The sequence below is a fragment of the Pleurodeles waltl genome, chromosome 10, assembly GCF_031143425.1.
Source record: "Pleurodeles waltl isolate 20211129_DDA chromosome 10, aPleWal1.hap1.20221129, whole genome shotgun sequence".
Lineage (NCBI taxonomy): Eukaryota > Metazoa > Chordata > Amphibia > Caudata > Salamandridae > Pleurodeles > Pleurodeles waltl.
In genome coordinates this window covers 131,713,263-131,736,604 of record NC_090449.1, presented here as the reverse complement: position 1 = coordinate 131,736,604, position 23,342 = coordinate 131,713,263, and the positions used below count along the sequence as shown (strand labels likewise).

Below are 23,342 nucleotides of genomic sequence, written 5' to 3'. Positions count from 1 at the left end.
CAACACGGCCCCAGGACGTTGGTCGTAAGTGAAAGAGAAGTCTTCAGTGGCCTTCTCTACACAGCGGGAACACACGAAGCACACGCCTGGCTTATGCCAAGGGGGTTTCAGGTTGGATGATGAATACGATATGGTGGATGCAGCTGGCGCTGATGACGGAATGGGTGTGGATGAAGAGAAAGTGATTGAATTGGATTATGATGAGGATCTGGACGAGTGGGAAGAGGGGGAGCTTCAAGAAAAAGAGGTGAGCGGGGGCAAAGGAGGGGGCAGGGGCGCAGGAGCGGCACAACACCCTCTTCTGTTACTGTTTTGCAGGCTTCAACATCTATCACACATGGGCATGAGGTCTCCTGCAAGGATGGAGGAAGGCGCAGGCCACGGCTGGACACCGCAACGACTGGTCGTGGGGTCCAAGGTAAAGGAGACTGGTGTGCACCATGGTGTGACCGGAGGGGCAAGGCCAGCATGGCACAATACAAATCTAATGGTGTGGGGGAGGATTCGATACACTTGCAGCCTGATACAGGTACGGTCGATGCAGGCAGTAAGGACAAAGGGGGAGACAGCGCACTACCAGCGCAAAGCAGAGATGGAGATACAGTGGTAAGCAGGGAGAAGGAAGATGAGGACAATGGGGGGCGGGACACAAGAAGAGACTCCCATACATGGGAGTCGCTATGCCGTTGGGGTCACACGTGGCAGACAAGATAAAAGCGAGGATATGGAAGCATGAATATGCTGATGTTTTCAAACTTTTACACAGGGATATTCAGGCGAAAGAAGGTTCTAAGGAAGAGGAGTGGGAATTGGCATGGAGGCCTTGGGTTCCAATAAGTATGGACAACTGGACCTCTACCTTTTGATTTACGTCAGTATATATAGTGAAAAAATACCTTGACAGGGCCATTGCCATGTTTAAGTACATGGACATTATTTGGAAAGCCCAAATGCACTTCGGGTTTTTTGCATGGCTGAACTACGATGAGGAGTTCAGAGCCAGAGTTAGCATTAACCCTGAGAAGCCCTGGGGGGACTGGATTTGGAATTATGGAAGCAATGGATGGCATCTTCACATTCTGCGGCATCCACACACACAGCTAGTAGTCTTACTGTGGTTTATAAGCCATTTCAGAAGCGTCCCAATCAGGGATGGGCGGGTATGCCTCAGAGGGCGCAGGTATCTAACTCAGGAGCATGTTGGAACTTCAACACGGGGTTTTGCTCCAGGCACAATGTAAATGTAAACATGTGTGTTAAAAATGTGGGAGTAAACAACCAGTCATGCAATGCTTTTCACTCGCTAGTCCGGCCGAGCAGTGGAGGTCTACCAGGGGAAGGGGGGGCCAAGATGCTCCTGGGCAAAGGGTGCCTACTCCAATTAGTTTGGAGAGGTAACTATATTGGTTGCGCGTGTACCCGGATACGGACATGGCGCTAAAGTTGGAATGGGGTTTCAGAGATGGCCTCTGGGTGGGATATCAGGGGCCACGAAGAAGGAGATGGGTGGATAACTTGCAAGTCAGCTAAGGCCATGCCAGAAGTGGTGGCAGCGAAATTGAGCAAGGAAGTGGCAGAAGGCAGGATTTTGGGCCCCTTTCATGAATGGCCTATGGAGAATTTGATGATCTCTCCTTTGCAGGTGGTACCAAAAAATAACAGAGGGGATTTTAGGCTGATACATCATTTGTCAGGGCCTGAAGGGGCATCGATGAATGATTTCATGGCAGCAGAAGTTACAAGGGTGGTATACGCCACCGTGGATGATGCCATTCGGCTCATATGGGGGTGCGGGAAAGTTGCTGAACTGGCCAAGTGTGACATTAAGGCAGCTTTTCAGCTGCTCCCCATTCACCCAGATGATTATTTTTGCTAGGGATCTAGTTGGGTGGGGCTATATATGTGGACAGAGTCATTCCTATGGGATGTGCGATTTCCTGTGCACTGTTTGAGGCTTTTAGTACCTTCTTGCAGTGGGTTTTTGTTCAAGTGAGTGGACATCAGATGGTGTCACACTATCTAGATGATTTTCTTTTTGTAGGAACAGCACAGTTGGACTCGTGTGGCAGGGCACTGCGGCATTTTGGGAAGTTGGCACAAGATTTCGGGGTACCTTTAGCCCCAGAGAATACGGAGGGCCCTAGTTGTGTCTTGACTTTTTTGGGCATCAAACTGGACGCAAGGGAGTTTATAGCTCACCTACCGGTATAAAGGTTGAAGAGATTCTGCTATTTTTTAGGGAAATCAGAATATATCAAAAAATTGAACTCCGCGTGGCTCAACAACTACTTGGTGTTCTGAATTTTGCATGTAGAGTGGTCCAGGGTAGCAGGACTTTTTTGCCGGTGCATGGGTTTGGCAATGTCAGGTGCATCCCTCCAACATCACAGGATTAGGTTGACCATGTGTCTGCGAGAAGACATTAAAGTATGGGACATGTTTTTGACACAGTTTAATGGGGTCTCAGGTGCATCTGATTTTGGGCTGATTCGGGATGGTTGTTGATGTGCAGAGACATGACATGCCCAATGGTTGAGTCAAGGGAGGAGCATTGCCTTTTTGGAATTCTTTCCTCTGCTGGTGGCATTGTCGGTATGGGGAGACGAACTTGCGAACAGGTCAGTGATGTCTCACGTGGACAATTTGACGCTAGTTGATTTGGTGAATAGACAGAGAGCTAGGGATCTTAGGGTGCTGCAGTTGTTCAGGAGGTTTATGTTGCGTTGCTTAACTTTGAATATAATATTTAAGGATGCGCACATTCCTGGGGTAAACAGTTCCATTGCAAACTCCCTGTCTCATTTGCAATGGCAGAGTTTCCGACAGTTGGCACCTGGCGCAGAGGAGCACAAGACAGAGGTCAGACATTTGGGTGTGGGGGGTGTGATGGTCATGAGACTGGTGGAGAGGTCGCTAGTGGTATCAACCCTCAGGAGTTACCACCTGGCATAGTTGGAATTTCAGGATTTTGAAGTTTACAGGGGTCAGTTTTGGAAACAGGAACAAAGAATGCGTTTTGTTGTATTTTTGATTTGGAAGGGTTTATCGCCAGCCAAGATTGCGGGCAAGTTGGCAGGAGTGTCTTTTATGGGAAGTTGTTTTTTGGATGGGACCCAGAGAGGAATGACATTCTGGGAAAAATGATGAAAGGTTGGGGGAGAATCCGAACAGGATCAGTTTTTGTTTGTGAAGCTATTACATTTGAGTTACTCTTGGAAATCTTGCACGTTCTGCCAGTTTGTTGTCTGAATGCCAATGAGGTGGATCTTTTTCGTTTATGTATGATATGGATGTTTTTTGGGGCATTTTGTGTGTCTGAATTGTTGGGAGTGGGGAAAGCTTGTGGTTTAAAAGTAAGTGAGGTGCAACGGCAAGGTGAGAGGCTAGGGATCTGGTTGCAGCGATCAAAGACGGATCAATTGGGTAAGGGTAAGTGGATATGGGTGGAGCAAGGGGGTGTGTTGGAAGCATGCTCGGAACGAGAATGGGACACTTTCATGGAGAAAAGGGGGAGTCAGAGGGAAATTGTGCTTAGTCATGAGAATGGCACGAAGGTTACAGCTTTCCAGCTGTTGTCTGTTCTGAGAATGATTCTGAGACTCCTTGGTACTCACTCCTTTAGGATTGGCGCAGCGACTGAAGCGGCCCAGATGGGTGGGATCAGGATAGGATCAGGTGCATTGGACGGTGGCGATCAAAATGCTGTAAGGGATATGTAAGGTCTTAATTGGTTAAGGGGAATAGTACAGGCAAGTTTGGGAGTACTGAGCAATTGTCAGGGGTGTGGTTTCGTAAAATGGGGGGGGGCTTATTGTTTCCATTCTGACAATTGCTTCTCTTTCCAGGTTGCATGAGTGGCCCGGAGAAACATAAGGCGATCACGTGGTTGGTTGGACATTCTTTTATTCATTGGGCGGCAAAATATGCAGAGAGGCAGGTCTATGGACGATCTTTGGGACTCCGAGTAGCAGGCATGAAGTGCTGTGGTGGGGAAAGAGCAGCATGAGGTGGGGCAATTTGCCTCCTTTTATAATATCCATTTTGCCGACGTGGGAATGTCCTGATGTATTGGTGTTACACCTTCGGAGAATGACCTGGTCCATCTCTCTGGGCTCACCCTACTAAAACACATGCACCATGATATGGTACTGCTGAGGCTCAACATGCATGGGACTTGCTAAGTATAGACAGAATTTGTGCCACGTAGGAAATGGCGTGGAGCGCAAAAACATGGGGCTATTGAGAGGGCTCGGAGGAAGCTCAATAGGGCTATGCAGGTTTTCTGCTGGGCTCAGGATAATAAAGTACTGACACACGAGGGGAGAAAAGAAGAGGAGCAGGTGATTTTCAGGGATGATGGTGTGCATCTCTCGGAAATGGGAAACACACATTACATGATGGAGTTGCGTTTCTTGCTGACTAACTTATGGGGAGAAAAACTTTGGCATTGTGAAGCTGATGGAAAGGCATGAAGTGTTGCAGTGGGTTTGCTGGTGGGGCAGCAAAACACCAATAGGGTTTGTGCTGTGTGGCAGTAGATGGGGGAGGGTGGAGAGTCAGATGCGGGCTTGTCCACCCTTCCAGGGGGGAAAAAGAAGCAGGTGAAGGATGACTGGCTGGGGGAGGCCCGAGTCAGGCAGGAGATACAAAGAAAAGGGGGATGTGTGGGAATGGAAGTAGAAATTGGGTGAGCAAAGGATAAGTGGTGGATTGAAGTGAGGATTCGAAGAAGGGGAGTAACAAGATTAAAGATAAAAAGTTGTCATTTAAGTTACGGTTACATTGATGTGTTATTATGATAAGCAAGCCTGTCCTAATAAATGGCCTTTTACACTAAAACAAGGGTGTCGGAGTGTATGTCCTGACAGGGCACCGTGAAGAGCAGGACGAAGTCCAGTCTCGTCAAGGGAGCACTCAGGCTGGATGTAGAGTGCCAGGGCAGAGATAGGCTGGGGTGTGGGCATGGGAGGGTCTTCAGGGAGTGTACAAAGGGGGCTGGGGGCTGGAGGATCGACCTGCCCGCCCTACAGGTAAGAAGATGAGAAGGATGGGTCAGGTGTGAGGCTGTATGAAAGGGGTGGGGGAGTTTCATTGCCAGTTTTAGGGCAGGTTGCTTGGTGCGGGCAGTAGATGGAGGAGGGTGGAGAGTCAGAGTCAGGCTTGTCCAACCTTCCAGGAGGGAAACAGAAGCAGGTGAATGATGACAGATTGGGGGAGGCCCGAGTCAGGCAGGAGATACAAAGAAAAGGGGGATGTGTGGGAATGGAAATGGAAATTGGGTGAGCGAAGGATAAGTGGTGGATTGAAGTGAGGATGGAAAAAGGGGAGTTACAAGGTTAAAAGATAAAAGTTGTCATCTAAGTTACGGTTACATTGATGTGTTATTATGATAAGCAAGCCTGTCCTAATAAATGGTCTTTTACACTAAAACAAGGGTGTCGGAGTCTAGGTCCCGATGATAAATTTGGGAGAGCGCAAGTCTGCGAATCTGTTGCCCCATCTGTACATAGTTCAGGTTTGCTTTTTCCCTTAGATCCATATTATTTGCTCATAAACAAGGCCCGCATTACAATGCCGCGCCTGCCCATTTGTTACACCTAGTGTAGATCGCCCAGCAAGTCTATTCCTTCATTATGATGTTATTCATAGTTCGTTTACAATTCTGCGCATGGATGGAATGCAGGTCAGGTTTTTTTTCACAACAAATAGCGCAAGTGTGGATTAAACCTTCAGATGGAAACGCATGAGGTAAAGAAGTAATAGACATTCCACAAAGTGCTGGGTCGTACATTGAGAATAAAAGTGCAACACCTCCGATTATCTACCCATACCTAAATCCAGGAAGAGAACACGAAGATCAGAGAACATGTATCTGATATTATCTAGATAAACTATCCCACTTCGTGGTTTGCACTCTTTAGGAAGTTAGTGACATGCATTACATTCTTACAAACTGCAAATCCGAGTAAGTGGAACGACGAAAACAGTTAGAGGATCCCAAATATGTTTCAGAAAAACAGAATATTACTAAGTAAAAAAAAGGTTACAACCAAGCACAAAAAATTGCAAGCGAGAAAAATATTTTAAGACTGTTCCAAACAACTACATAAGATAAGAGCTTTTATCTTAAAAGTACTGATGCTGCAATACACAAAGCTCCATATCAATCTTTACTTTCAGGGATAAGGTATATAGTTAGTGGTGGTTAATTTGTGAAAACAGGCCCAGGCTAAATAAATAAAAAATATATGATTGGGTGATGTATAAAGAAGAAAGACATAAAACGGTAGTTATATGGCACACAGGTAATCAGGTATTTTTTGGGAATATCAGTCAATAGGGGAATATTTGCAGAACAGCGGTGTTGATCAGTGGACAACTAGAAAGATGGAGGGTCTAGCCAATCAGCAGGTGGGGACATCCCTCCTCTCTACATCAGTACATCTACTCACAATTACATTGACCAGACTATTAGATAAAAATCCATCGACCATGACCATTACATCAACCCAGTAGGTATAGATCTCAGAAGGACAGAACCCCACCTTGCTCACATTAGATGACCGATACTTTGACTTGTCTAATACATCAACCATTAGTATTAATATAAAGCACAATCATGACATTAACCTGACCATTATTTCAAACTAACCATTACATTAGCCTTACTATTACATGAACCACGATCATTAAATCACTTGGCCCACTACTTTAGTCTGAATATTACATCAACCACACTGACTCCCTACGACCGAACGTTACACGGTACTCCGCTTCACAAGGACCACGTTAGGACTTACCAAGGTCCTCCTATCCTTATATCCGACATTTGATCTACACTGCCTACACGGACGCGCATATTTACTTGTCTTGAACAGTTTCTACTTTGTGTACAAAATCCCAACTTGGAACTTTCTACAGTTTTGCCTATATTCTAGGCTTGAAATGTGTGACGAAACAAGTGTTGGCTGTGTTTGATGGACGTTCCTTCTCATGTAACCAAACTGCGGTTTCAAAATAAAAAGATGTTCTATGAGGAACATGAAATATTGATGTGCCTCATTCACCAACGAATTCTTCATACTTTGGATTTTACTGTTTATGCATTACAGACTTTTTTGTACATTACATCAACCATAACCTTTTCTTTTACATGTAATAACATTTATTTGACTCTTGCCAAAACTTGCTGGGAATGGAGTGCTAGATTCACATGAATAGGTTTTATTCACTCCTGGAAATTCTAGAGTATGCAGCGGATAAATCAAAACTAAGTTCCATGCACTCACATCAAAGTAATGTCAGGTTGAGGTGATAGATATGTCCAGCATACTGGTCAGGTCGATGGAGTGGTCAGTAACTAATGAAGGTCAAGATGGTGATGCAAGAAAAAAATACAATGAATGCCAAATAATTAGTGTTGGAACCTTGAGCTCTTGCGAACTACCTACAAATGCTGTGGATAGAATTTAACTGAGTGATGTGGCCTCTATTCATATATTGAAAGAAATTTTGAGAGTAACATAAGTGAAGAGTAACTTAACTGCAAGAGCCAGATGGGCCTTGAGGCTGAAAGATAAGCATGTGTCTGTAAGCATAATTTTAAATAGGATAAGTGGACAATGGAACAAACACTCAACGAGTAGATATGCAATTCATATTCTTTTAATTTCCTCCTACTCAACTAAGAGGAGGATGTGAATATCAACCTATACCATCCCTACCACGCAATGATCCATCTGGCCACCACGACACATGGACGGGACTGGTAGCAAGCAACACATAACTCTGTCCCATAATTCACCCCTGCCATCACAGTGGTGGTCCTGCACAAGACCTTTGACAGAACACTTAGGGCCTGATTACAACTTTGGAGGAGGTGTTAATCCGTCCCAAATGTGACGGATATGCCACCAGCCGTATTACGAGTTCCATAGGATATAATGGACTCGTAATACGGCTGGTGGTATATCCGTCACTTTACCGTCACTTTTGGGACAGATTAACACCTCCTCCAAAGTTGTAATCAGGCCCTTAGACTTTTCCGGATTTCACTGTCAACAGTGTGTACAACCATTGACTGTGTTTCTGTCAGTTACAATTCAAAAATATCTGGGAAACGTGGATTGTAAGAACAGAGGGTGTAAGGTGTAAGGAAATGCAGAGCTGAGCAGAAGTCTAATGAAGATGCTTATATATGGAAAAAAGCAGATTGTGTGGCCAACAGGCTACTCCTGTCCAACCATCACCCACCCTTCAAACTCTTCCAAGATGCAGACAACAACTTGTAAATTAATCATGAGTACACGTGAACAAGAGCAAGTACATTTCACTTTAATTGTGGAATGTTTTAATGCTTAAGTATCCCACTATGTATTGGATATGAATAGAAATATTGACTTGGAGTAGGGTTACAAAACACTGTTTACTGTCTGATGAGAGTAATGGTTTAATTAACAGTTTATGATATATTCAGCAAGCTGAGTCAGGTGGATACACGTCTTGCGGAAGAAACAAACTAGACAATGAGTCTCCCTCTGAAGAAGAAAAAAAATGATTGGTCTATTTTGGCAAGAGCTGAATAGTGCTGCAATGAAAATAATTAACAACAATTGTATTGGCTATTTTTGCCTTCCAGAAGCAATAGTCACAAAAGGGCAGGCCTTGCCCAGTAACATTCTCATCTTGAACAACTAAAACTGCAGTCCCATCTTTCATCCCTACCAAAAGTTGGATGGGAGTGAACTAATTAGCAGTGTTTTACCTGTAAACCCCTCATGGAATATATACGAGTAGCCCTATCTCCATCCTCTTCACTTTAGTGCCTGGGGCTCCACCCTCCAGGCACAGAAATGCAGGCAGTGCATTTCCTCTCTCTGGGGAAGCTATCCTCACCTTTCAATTTGTGCCATGCTACAAAGGCACTGCACATACAAACAAAGACAGTGTCAGTAAAAATTACTGAATTTCTCATGAAAGCGGAATTGGCACAGAAAAACATTCTGGTCACACTACAAATTCACAACATGGTGTGAAGTTTATGCTATATAACCAGGGCAAGGGCAGTAGACCATTGCCTGATATGAGGGCTTGTTTGGTGGCCTCCTTTAAGTTCACAGGACTGGTCCTTGATCTCACATTGTCAGGGACAGACCTTAGCCTCAGCCTCTGTGCACATGCTAGATAAGTGTGACGCCATCTGCAAAATAAAAGGCAGGGTGCCAATTTCACATGCAGTCAGGCAATCAGAGCAGGCGTACATGCCACATAAGAGACGTTTCCGTTCTATAACTCCCCTCCCAAAATCAATCCAGTATCACCATACATTGCTAGCAATGCAATATGGTTTTGCCTACCTAATTGGTAGTGAGCATCTTGATGCTAAAATGTCTGGCCCAGGTTGCTGTACATAAGGGACAAAATATGTTAATTTCTAAAAGTATTTTATTGTAATGCATGATGCAAGATTTGTCTCTACTTCATCATTTTGTTAATACATATTCAATTGAATATGACAGTGCTAAATCGACATTTGTGACAAGCAACATTACAAGTATCTAACAAGTGTTTTCTTCTGTTTTGAACATCACAACATTCATTGCCTGCTACTTTGCTTTCAAGAGTGTTCCACGTTTCCTATATGTGAACTGCTGCTCATGTAGTCCTATAAATACCATTTAAGATGGCTATCGTATTTAATTCTGAGAAATAAACTAGCCTATCACAGGTTCAATATTCTGTATTCAATAATTGTCAAAGTAGCATGACACACTCATTGAATGAAATTAAAAAATGTGCGGCTTCCATCACATACATTCCCCCTGACTCGATCTATACCATGACAATGCATTTCAACACTGTGGGGTTGCCACACCACCAAAATCTCAAAAAGAGACAAAGAAAAACATATATTTCATAGACCAGTAACTAGGACACTACATCAAACAATGGCAAACAGAAATTGCACTGCCTATAGAATAAACAAACAGCTTAAACTTACCCCCAAATTTTTCCATACTTTTTAAAACACTCCATATCAAACTCCAACATACCCTGAAAAGGAAGACAAGTTAAAGTGGTTAGTGACAAAAGTGTAAGAGAAATTAATACACAACAGTTAGGTTTGATTTTAATGATGTTGATCTAAACAATGAAGTAAATATGTTCCCAGTTTACAAGTTTCCCCTTTACATTTGGGACACACTTCTTTTATTAATTTGCAACAAACCAAGCCATTAACCAAAAATCAAATAAAAAATTGTTCAAGTGCAGCTTTGTAATTGAGAAAAGGTGCTTCGTGGCATGGTGATCATTACACTGAAGTACAAATAGTGGTAAGTCTAAAAGCAGCTAATAAGAGGGTAACCTCTTCAAGGAGTAGCATCCAGAGCGTCCAGCCACGAACACCTTTTGCAGTCAAAAACATCAGTAATAAGGCATCTTATTGCCTAAAATTAGGAACTATTTTTTTCAAGCGACAAGATATAAAATCATTCCAATAAAGTTGGGTGGCCCTCCAAATTAGCACTGTTCATTGACCTAGATGTTAAGTGTTTCTACTCACATTGACAACTCCAGATATTACAGAGGAAAAAGGACTCTGTGGTAAGTTACATGCATTTATATTTACTCCTCCTTTTCAGCTGGAAGGACGTTTTGATAGTCCTAACAGTGGAAATATATATAAAGTAAATATGATAACAGACCTAATAAATAATAAAAACGAGTCATACCAGAAGTGTAGAATTCCAGGATGCCATACTTTGCTCACAGGAAAAATGTACTAGGGTTACTTTCTGTCCCAGCACAGAGATGCCCTTCGTGCCTTATGAAATCCCCACATTTCTACGATGTGGGCATAAAAATATGCAATATGTAGTATGGTGGATCAATTTAGCCACAACGCACTACATGCATGATCCAGTACCCATAGTGGTTCAATCTATATATGGTTCTACAGCAAATTAATTGAAAATATCAATTACATCTGAAAGGCAATTGATATTCTGGACAATGGAACAAAATATTAAGCTGGTGACACCTGGCCCAACTTTAATTGTACTAGGTCACCCATACACAAAAGTGATATTTAACTCATGCGTGTCTTTCAAAACAAATATGTCCACATGAATAGTTGCCAACTTGTGCTGATATGCAGCAAACTGAGAGGACTACTTATTTTTTCAACTTCCTTCAGAATTAAGATTGTGTGTGTCTGCAAGAATATAGGCACACCTCTGATTTGACATTTGAAGTTTACACGGTCTTCAGCATCAGAGCTTTGCCCTCTATAAACGTCCGAAAGCCAGGACTTATTATAGTGGTAAAATCTGAAATATGGAAGAGAAAATCTTTCAAAGCTTTTTGGAACATGGCTTTCGAGATGACTCAGCAAAAACCATCCCCTGCTTGTACTTTAAGTGAAAAAGACTGGCATGCCCTGGTCAATGACACCCTCCCAATGGTAAATTAATTTCCATGTGACCTACTTAATGATGGACTACCTTGTTCTCAGATATTCAACTGTTGATCAGGTTTCTCTTTTTGTAATCTTTAGTAATCTTTATTTATATTAATTTAATCAGGTTACAATTATGTTAATCTCAAGAGATGAAGATTTTATTTGACCATGTGCTGGTCAGGTAGTTCAAATGAATAAAGGTGTAGTTTATTGTTGTTTCATTGATTTTAGTAACGCATCTAACACGGTTGACAGAGGAGACTTTAGATTGAGATGAAAGCCCAGACTATAAGCCTCATGCTATTTTATTTTATGTAAAATCTACGTGATTTAACATGAGTACAAATACAATTGATAATTACCTAGAATATATAAATCAGATGCCAACCAGCACTGGTGTCAAGCAGGGCTGCATTTTGCCCCACACCTTAAACTATATGTCTGACCAATCTATTTTCATAGTTGCCAAGATTAAATGCCACCCCCCTAACTTGGGCAGCAAATGATCGGGGCACATGCTTATGAACTCAAATGAATGAATTGATCTTGGTTACCTCCCAACTAGCTAATTCTCTTAGAATCATCTGTTGATTACATTTGTTCCTTTTTTGTATTACTGAGTGTGGCTTTTATGATCTTGCAATTTATCACATGTTCTCATGTAATTTATTCATATATGGTGCTGTGCATTATTATATTTTTTATTGAATATACAATCAAAAAAGCATATGCTGCCAGGGTCTTACTGGCGAACCAAAACAAGCTCTGACTGACTACTCAAATCATCCATGCTCCCTTGCTCTGCATTGCCTCTCTATCCCGCTCACCATCCATCCTTTTTCTTCCCACTCAGATCTCTCCAGCCCTCTCTTCCCGTTTTCGTTTTCTTGAAGCCCTCTGCTACAGTTAATCTCAGAGAGCTGTGGAAAGTGACAGAGGCACCAGGATCGTCCCTGGGCTTTCAAACCAGTGTCCAAGGGTTCCAGCCCACGGGGAAAATGCCCATCTCCAGAGGAATAAGAGGCCTGTCCGGCCTGTATTGTACAGCTCTTCTGGGCTCTTTCTTATCGAAAAGAGGTGCTTTAAAGGGCCACATGTGTACATAATAAAAACAAAAGCAAAGACCATTTCTCAAACATACAATTGATATGAACAGAAAAAAGAGGTGCAGCTGTTTTACATTTCTTCTTCTGAGTCCAAGAGTACAACTGTATTTAGAAAGCATATCAGAAACACAAATATAGTGAGACAAAATATCGTGTCATACATAGCAAGGACAAAAATATCATGAATGTAAGTTTCTATAGGTAAGTAAAGTTAAGTATATAACTCCACATATATGTACTTTGACAATATTTATATATATATATATATATATATATATATATATATATATATATATATATATTCAGGTGTGGAGTTACGAATGGAAATTTACACTTAAGATTAGCACTTACCTTCAATATTTTGATCCTCCTTATTTTTTTACATGATATTCTGTCTACATTATATTCGTCTTTCCAATATTCTGTAAGTGATTGGAGTAAAACAGTGTGTATTACCATAAGTGTATACATGTAAGATTGTTTTCTGCTAAATGCAGCAAAAGTGCTGCACTGACAAAACAAGTCTACCTGTGGACACTTTTTACTGTTGAAATTATGAAGGGCAGTTTAATGAAATAGTGTTCATGAGCTTCCTAGGCAAAACAAAATAGTAACTTGTTGGTGAGTAACATTTGCAATAGGTTCTTGTGAATATATATATATATATGTATGTATATATATATATATATATATATATATATATATATATATATATATATATATATACTTTTGTTTCATGAGAAACATATGTATTTTTCAAGGTGTTTGTGAGGTCCTTTTTCTGAAGTTGCTTTAAAATAAAAAATTGTGAGATATTATAACTACTAAATGATCCACATAATGTGCCATTTCTTTCCATATTTAGTCCAAACTTCCAAACAATTTAGCGTCTTTTACCACAATAATTCCAGCTGCGCTACCTTTATTCAGTTTATTCAGCTTTACTTATTCTTTATATACCTTTATTCACAGCATTGGCTACAAAAGAAGGGTCAGCAAGGAGAGAATGGTAGCCACTCCAGTAACATGTCACAAACATCTGATACCCACACATGAAACTAAATGTGTCAGTGTTTGGTCCTCTATCACTCATTATCTACTTGATGACACATTGGCTATGATAAATGTCTCTTATGAAGGCTAACAAAGAGAGCTTTCAGAGAACACAGGTATAAGACTACTGAAAAGGTGGAGCCCTGCAGATACAAGGAAAAAAGAACAGAAGCCTGGATTATAAACCCTTTCTCTTGCCTATTTTACAATTGAAATTTTCACTTACCCTTAAAAATAACACATATTTGGTTCCCAATACCTCCCTCCACACCTCAAGGAGATCGTCTTTGAGATATCCACAGCCCCAATCACACCTAGGATCACTTTCAGAACATCTGTTGTTTCTACTCCGGAAGTACACATGGCTCCCCTGTCGCACTTCTGTCTGACATGCCTAACATACAAATCACATCTCACATCTGTGGCATACAAATGACATACTGAACCCTTGCTATTATGATTTCATTCAATGTTCATGCTGCACATTTCAAATCTGGCTTTCTTGTCATTCCTTTCTGTTGTTTTATGTATTGTATTTAATTAGTTAAAGAAAATCCATTGATGCATTTGTACCCAATACATGATTCATCTTGTCAGGCTTTTCAAATGAAGATGAATTGCAATTGCTAAATTAATTCTATTAACGGACCCCAAGAGCACATTTTAAATGACTTACAAATAGAGCCTTCAAAATGTCAGTTGGAATGATGAAACATGTTTCAGCTATAATGGTACAAATGTATTTAGCCTGTAATGAAATACACTGGAGAAGCATGATTTTGGCTTCACTCCTACACGTTACAGAAGTAACGTTAATTGTAATTGACAATATTGACAATATATTCAGTGTGACTTAGAATTATTATCATAAAATAAACATTAAGAAGTTTTATTGAAGGTACATTCACTTTAGAAACTAGAGTTTTCATATATATGTGTATGTTCTAATGTTTAACTTTAGTGTGAAAAATTTAGTTCTCACCCATACTTACACTTGTGTTTCCAAATGTTGCATTTATTGAAAAGCACATTACATCTATAATCCTGAATGTATTGTTTGTTTTGCATTTATTCTGATATTTTGCTTGCAGTTATAATTGAGCGCTAAAAGAGCACATTAACCATGATTTGCTAAGTTAGCAAGAGTAGGCTTTTCATATTAATGTGAAAGGTATTTTCCAGTGCTTTGCATCTTTCTTCTTTTGCAGGTGTACCTTCGTTATTCATTAGCCAGAGGAAGGAATATTGTATACTAGTGATTGCGACGTCTGAGAAGGACATTTTTGGCAATAACTAGATGATTTAATGAAGAAAAGAAAACTTCATGCTCAATGCTTATCTGAGAGGAAGAGACTCCAGGTTGACCTGGTGGTTAGAGTTTTGTGGGATGGGAGAATTGCTTCATGCTACAAGTTTGCTCTATGAGAATGAGAAATGATTGGAGTCTCTGGATGACGTGACTAGAGATATAGTTATGCCTGAACTTTCCACTTTAAGTTAGTGTTCACCTTCGTAGAGTTCCAGCAGATTCCTTTAGACTTGAAGGGGTGCAGACATCTAAGACCCTTTTGCCTTTACAGTGCACAGCTACATGATAACATAGGATTTTTATTTCTGAAGACTTCTACTGGAGTCTTTGCAATGCTGACACCTCTAATTTACTAGCCTCTGTATTGCTGTGACTGAAATTATTATATGCCTTATGATAGTGATTGAACCTATTCCGGTGTTTCAACTTGCCAGTTCTGATTTTGTACCTTTACAATTTGATTCTGATACGCATCTATATTGGATTGATTATTCATTTGTAATAAATCCACTAAACTCAAATATCAATCCCTGGTGCTTTTTGTGTTGCCAAATGGGCTTCACAAAATTGTACATTGTATATTTGATACCAACTCCTTTGAATTCCCAGTACACTGCAAGATCCTGGAAAGGAATGACCACTGCTTCCATGCGTGCTCCTGCAAGATGGTAGCTTGTCAGATGGTTAGTTACTGGAGCAGGGAGTTAGGGTGTTCCCTATTCTACATTTTCCCAAACACAGTCCAAGCCCTACAACCCATGGTTCGAGTTGGGGGACTGAGGGAGTTCCAGCCATTCCGGAGAGATTTGTAGCGGCGAAAGAGTAAGTATTAATAGGGTCGCCGTTTATGTCTAGCTTGCTGTCTTGTAGAGATTCCACACTGAGACACAGTAATATTTTAAGTTGTGTGAATGTGGCGTTTGATGCAGAGAAATTGAAGCTATTATTGGATCCGACGTGGCCTAAAATCCTGACATAGTATTAAAAAGTGAAGCAGACACTATATTTGAATTCTCTGCTATGTTTGGTGGTGCTCGTCGTGAGACACCGTCAACAGCGCAATTGAGATAGGGACATTCTTCTTTGCATGGGAGTAAAGTGTGGTTAGAGTTGTGAGTTCCTAGTGAGCAGGGAGAAAGAAACTATGTCAATCCGGGTGATTCCCGCAGATTGAGGTTTCACTTGAGTATGAGTCAGAGTGGGTCAAAAAGTGTCACTCTGAACAACTTCTTGTGTGGTTGATTACTTTCATTTCTTTAGTGGAGCAGACAAAGATGTTTGTTGGAATTACTTTGCATTTTGCTGTGCATTTTTTGTGTTCAGAAAGCTTCTTCTGTGAAAATTGTTAAGGAGGGTGAGCTGCTGCTGCAAGTGAGGTTGACGTCACGGTGTGCTGCACTGATATTGGTCGGTTGGTGTTGAGCTGCGCTGGTATTGGTTGTCTACATCATTGAGTGTCACATGACTATTGACTGTTACTGTCAGACGAGGATTGTAGGTGAAGGACTAATTTTAATTCAAAGCTGATTTCACTTTGCATTTGCTGAAAATACTGTTGAGAAATGATTTAAGGATTTACGAGATCTACTGAGGGAAGATGGGGAAATACCTGTTCAGGTAGGGAAAAAGGTACCACCCGAAGATACGCCAGGTCATTATATGGATATAAATGTGGGTCTTCATACATGTGTTTGGCTGATCCAATGACATAGGATCGCAGCAAAGGAAGGTGCGTGAAGGTTTCCACGCTACGGAAATTCAATGTGAGAATTAATGAAAATTTGAGGAGGATATTTTACGAGGTGAAAGCATGACCTAGACCTGTACATTATGAAGCACTAAACGGTTGGAACCATGCAGACCAGGCCAAGCAGAGGGAAACATTTTAAGGAAGGTTCCAAGGAAGGTTCCAAAAGGCAATGCATACATGTGCACATGTTAAATGGAATGCAGAATAGAAAAGGTTGTGGAATGACATGATAGACGGAGCTAGATTGTACCGAGCACTGAAAAGCATGATGATGGATAAGGAAAAAGGAGAAGAAAAGTCAAGGAAACTGAAAGGGGAAAAGGTAAAGGATACAGAGAACATACATGACAATGGCAAAGCAATAGTGATTCTAGTGGTGACTTATTGGATGCCTTCTTATCAGCACATCCAACTCAGTCCAATGTGGCCCAAACTGAAGGAACAGATGGTTTAGCTACTGGTATATGTTCAGCAACACCCTTTGCACCAGTAAATGTGAGTCAGAACTTGACGGGTGAGAGTTCACGGATTAATGCCCCTGTAAACTCCTTTGTTCCAAATGCCCACGACAGGATTACTATTCCAGTCACTATTGGTCCTAAACTCCCATTATACAGACCTCAGTCTTTGTGAGCTACTACACATACTTTGAGAGAACCTACAGGAGGAACTCCTCTAGTTTCACCACAGACAAATATTCCTCATGTTGCCTCTCCAAAGTCAATTGTAAATCATACAAGATTTGTTCCTGTAGGAGTCCACCCAAGATTGCAAAATATTAACATGTCTAATCTGAGCCCACTTCCACATGCTACAAATAGTAATCCTGAAAAAAGAGTCATGCCCAGAACCCCTATTAAACAAAATGGAATAAATTCTCAAGCCCTAGAAAATTTGGTTAGATTCCTTGATGGGTCCCCAAGAAAAGATCAGTCAGAGAAATAATCCAGACTCCAGTGACAGAGAATACAGTGGACATGGTCAAATTAAAGTTCAAATTAGATGAGATGATATTGGGGAATCTTGATCTTTCCCATTAGACTCCTATCAAGAGAACAAACTTTTATTCATGTGTGAAGATGTCACTTAATGTGCAGGACAAGCTCATGATAAATTGCCCGAATTGGCTCAAACTTATGAGGTAGATTTAATTTGAACCAAGTCCTTACAGAAAAGCTATAGTATGTTTTGATGAGAATGTCATTTGCAGGATAAGAACAGCAGCAATGAAAATGCAATTATTAAATAATTAATTAGGAGCATCTGAAAATGGACTGAGTTGGACAAATGGGAAAGTAGATGTAAGAAAAACAAAAAACAAAAGAAGTACCCTCTCCATCCTTAAGGGATGGAGAGGGTAATTCAGCTTTTCCCTTGCGGTAAGTGCCTGGTGGAAGTTATGTTCATGTACATTGGACTAGGAGTGGCCTTGCATCCATTACTAATGATTTCCACAGATTGGGAGAAAACCCTGTGGAATAGTATAAACAGGCTGAGCAATTTGTGAAGATTTCATACGTTTTGTGGGTGGATTTAAACACTTTGACATAGTGTTTCCGAGTGATTGCTAGACAGCATATAAAGAGTGACTTGAGAGAAATCCAATAACAAATGCCCCTTCACCATTGGTGATGAAAAAGCATCAACAAGTAATGACCTTTTTGAAGGGAAAGGACATGGATAGGCTCAAGATTGAAAGAATGATACAAGAGCCTATAGAGTCAGTGTATGCTTTTTATGAGCGATTGTTGCAGGTGTTTAAACAGTAGAGTGGAATGGTGATTCTCGAACCTATTGTAAATTTAACCTATTGTAACTTGTGTCCAGATTTGTGAAGGGACTGAGATCAGAGATTAGCTTGATGATTCAACCATATTTGATTTGTAGCCAGAATAAGTCAGTCAATGAGTTTTTGAGATACATTAGAGATATTGCAGTACTGAATTGAAAATGAAGCAGAAGCGATTGAAGGAAATGGCGGCACAGAGAGAGGAAGTCGGAGTCAACCTTTTGATGGGAATGTATGGTAGGGAGCTTCGATTATGCAAGCTGGAAATGGGTTCCCACAGCAAGGTAGAGCACATGCTGCCATGCTTGATCTGAGTACTGGAATTGATGTGATTACTTTAAATTAAGTAAAATCTTTGTCATCATTGCAATAAATTGGGGCATTGGAAATGGGAATGTCATCTTAATCCTCAAAATTCAGTACTAAGAGAACCCAAGAGTAATAATCCCATCCAGTCACAGAACATACAAAGACAGAACACAAAATTTGAATGTGCCCGAGCGATGCAGGTTTCACAAGCCCCTATTCTACAGCAAAATATACATGGTCCCAGATTAAATTTTAATCAGGTCCCAAAACTAAACCCAGACTTTTCCCAAAATCAGGCCACGTTCCACCAGTTCCCTATATTTGACTCATTTGAGGACTACGGTTCTGACCCGTCCTTATGATGGTGCTTGAGGCAGGGAGGAGGATTGTGTGCTTAGTGCAGTCTTAGAGGTAGACCAAAGTGGTCCATTTGTAGATGGTGAGGTGAATGGCTACCCCTGTATCATTTCTGATCGATATTTGTGCTACCTGCTCTACTATTAGAACAGTAGATTTTCCAGAACTATCCCTCTCAGGAAAAATAATCCAAATTGTAGGAATTGCAAACAGCCAATTTACAAACCCCGTAACGAAAGGAGCTGAAGACTCATGATGAGTATGTAGCCTTTAGAATGGGAAGAGATGGTCTATATGTTGCACTGCTCCACATGATGACAATTGATGAGTTACCACCAGATCTTAGAGATACAGTTAAGCCTGAAGTTTGGGACTTTTCAAGACAGGACATAGGTCTCAAAGGTGTTAAACCTATCTGCATTGAAGTGAAATCTAATGTTGAGTATCCAAGACCCCCACATTACAACTGAACACCCAAAATGATTGCAGGGATTACCCCAGTAAATGAATCCATGGCACAGCAACACATTTTGAAGGAGATATGGGAAGTCCATGTAACTCACCCATTATGGGCTTGCAGAAGTCTAGTGGTAAGTACCGCACTGTCCAAGATTAGACAGAAATAAACATCATTGTTGTTCCATGTTGTCATATAGTACCAAATCCAGCAGTAATTTTATTCGAGTTGCTATGTGATTACTTCACTGTTATCGATTTGTGCCAGCATTCTGTTCCATATCATGGCAGAAAGACAGTCGGTTCCTCTTTGCCTTCTAGTTTTTTAAAAATGTTTTGGCATGGTGTTGAGTTCCACACTGGTACACAGAGCCCCTCAATTTCCAACCACATCCTCATAAAGAATTTGGAGTCCTTTGTCGTGCTCTATAACTCAGCCCTAGTGCAATACATCAACAACCTGTTGGTGGTGTCGGATACACAGGAAACTTGCAAGCAAGACACAATTGCCCTGCTGAACCACCTGGCTTAGAATAGACATAAAAGGGCTCATTACGATCTTGGCAGTCTTTAGGCAAGACAGCCACGGTGGCCGCCGCTAAAAGACCGCCATGTTGGCAGTCATCAGACCGCCCTATTATGACCCACACCGTGAAGATCACTAAAAATAGCAAAATATTCTAAACCCCCATGACACTGGTGGGTGGTAAAGAGGTGGTCCCACCACCAGCCCCGACAGCCTGACACAAATCCACCCACCAGATAGCAACTCACTAGTCAACACAGCAGTCCTTCCATGGCGGTAAAACATTGGCGTGCAAACCGCTGTGGAAGAAACCACCACTGACAGAACACAACATCACATTGGACAGTTTCAATACCCCACCCCTGACACATGTCCGCACACCTACACACAACCCACAATCCTTTGCAACTAAAAAGCCATACAGAGACACTGAGAGCCGGCACATACAGAGAGAACAGCACCCTAACACAATAGGCACACAGACATGCACACCCCACACACATCACATATCAAATAAACAAACACAATACACACAAAATGAGCACACACATTCCGCTACAACCGTCCATCCCTCACAATGTACCACCCATACCCCATCACTCACCCAACAATGAACACTTTCATACACAATACACCTCCACACCGTAAACACAATCTCAAACATGTCCTCACAAAATCACCCATGATTCACAGACAATGAGTTGAGGGTCATGGTCAATGAAATTGTCAGGGTAGAGTCACAACTGTTTGGGGTACAGGAAAATGGAGTTATGATAAATAACAGTCGACAGGGTCAACTCAGTGGGCAGCCACCCACACACAGGGGACGACACTCAGGAAGAGTTGGAACGACCTATGGGGTAAGGTGCGTTCAAGGGCATTGAAACACCAAACAGCCGAGCAGAAGAATGGCAGTGGGCCCCCACCTCCTCCCACACAGTTCATATCTTGGGAGGAGAAGGTCTTGGAGATACTGCATCCTGAGGGCCTGACTGGAATACCTGGAGGACTGGAGTCTAGTAAGTGCCCACTACATCCATGTTACACAATTTTCGTGACCTGCATGCTTCCTCACTACCCAAATAACTCATAATTCACTGAATGTCCCACTACACCTACCTGTCAATCACCCAATGCCCCTCTCCTGCATGCGACCACCCCACACAGCGCTACTGCCCACACAGCCCTTGGCAAGGGCAGGGATACCATAGCCTAATACTCTCACTACAACTCCCACAATGCACCAACCCACCAATGTGAATACCTGCAATGTGCATATAACGTCACATTTCATGCATGTATGACTATTGTACTACCTACACCAACTAGAATTTACGACTGAGGACCAGTACATGTCAGCAATGCAATGGCACACCACAATGACAAGCAAGGCAAAACACAGCCCTGTAACTATACCAAATGGACACTGATCCATATCCCGAAGCCTGTAATGGACTGACCATGGGTAGGAAAGTAAGATGCCAGCCTCCATGCTCATTTACAGGATCCAGAGACATGAGTATTAACCTTGCATACCCAAATACTCTGTTCCCTATATGACATTAAGGTGCAATGTGCAGCCATGTTGTGTGACAACTACCATGTCTGACTACACACCAGGTAGCAGAGTCTGTTAGTCATGTCAAGTATCAGTATCAAATAGGAACAGAAATCCCTCGTCAGTGCCATATGTACAAATCATTGATGACAGCACACAACATGGAGTATGGCACTCCTGTCACAGACTTCTATGTACCACCAAGTTATGCTGTGCAGCATCTGTCATTGTCATTGCTGGTAATCATGGTAGGCCATTTTCTGTATCACACAGAGGGTACCAAACACACTTTCAAACTGTACTCTGTCTCTCACTCCTTCCACAGGTAACCCTGCCATTGCCACCATCGAGAGGATACCAGACACTGCCAGCCCTCCTCAGGATGAAGGCCCCAGTGAGGACAACACGCCTGGATGTCTGGACAGTGACGACCTACCGGCCCGACCGGGACATCTGGTCAGTCGATGACTCCCAGCCTGACCCTGACCACATCATTACCCCTCACCCCAGTTGCTCCGACATCCCAGCCAAGCAAGTGGCCCCAAATATGTGTCCCAAGGACTGTTCAATCTAATGTGTGCCCCACAGTACAGGGACCTGAGTCGGACCTTCACACCCCAGACAATGATGGTCCTGCTAACACTGGGGGTGGGCATCCTGTGCCAGGGGCACAGGCACCGGGGCAAGGGGGCATGGGAGGGATGCTGTGGGACAGAGGATGGGGCTTCAAAGGGACTCCATCTGCCAAGTCCTGGGAGCTTACCAAACTTCCCAGGACAGGATGGGCCAGATCATCACCATGTTGGGGGAAAATCAAAGGCTGCAGAGGGAATACCACCAGGAGGCCATGCAGGAGTGGCAGTCACACAATCCCACCATGGCCTCCATAGCAGGGTTGCTGAGGGACATCAACACCAACCTTTGTGATATGCCTACCCACCATCAGGCCCCTTCCATTAGCAACATAACATCGGCCCCCTCTACATCAAAGGCAGCTAGTGGAATGGAGGACCTACCAGGGGAACCCCAAGCCTCAGATACCCCTCCAGCTGCAGCAGATGCCAAAATGAAACCCACTGCCAGGAGGTGAACCTCTCCTGCTTTGTCACCCTTGTATGCCACTGAGACACTCAGCTGACTGTTCTGAATCCTAACTCAATTTTCCCATGGTACAAGGACACAGGACCTGTGTGACCAAATGTTGTAGCAGCTACTCTGATCAATCCATCTACCATGACTCCACTCATCACTTGTTTGTTATGTTGTTCACTATTATTTTACTTCTCACAAAACTGATATGCACAATAAATCACTTATGGACACATCAACTGTACATGTGTGTTTAATGGTACAGCAACATATGTCCTTCTACCAAAATGTGGTCTGGTAATGCCCCCCCTGATTCCAACTGGTAGTATAATGGCTATTAGACAGAGGTCCCCTCAATAGGACACACGTGACAACAGTAATGTCACTGGACAGATGTCACAGTATGATTTTGAAATCCAGTGACACCAGGGTATAGACCATTGAGCCATATGCAAATACAGAAAGACAGAGAGTACCATCAGGATGGAAGGCATAAGCACACAGTACAGGTAATCAACTGTATGCCTATTGTAGTATGGCTCCAATTCATGGGCACCCAGATAGGACCTATACAGCACA

At 42.2% G+C, this 23,342-nt stretch overlaps 1 protein-coding gene across 1 annotated transcript in view; it reads right to left on the bottom strand.

Annotated features, from left to right (window-relative positions):
* Nucleotides 1-23,342, bottom strand: part of LOC138261213 (cytochrome P450 3A21-like) — a 223,842-nt gene that overhangs the window by 148,318 nt on the left and 52,182 nt on the right. Inside the window, exon 3 of the mRNA XM_069209966.1 lies at nt 10,001-10,053. Within this exon, the coding sequence (XP_069066067.1) occupies nt 10,001-10,053 (53 nt within the window). The remainder of the gene's footprint in view (nt 1-10,000; nt 10,054-23,342) is intronic.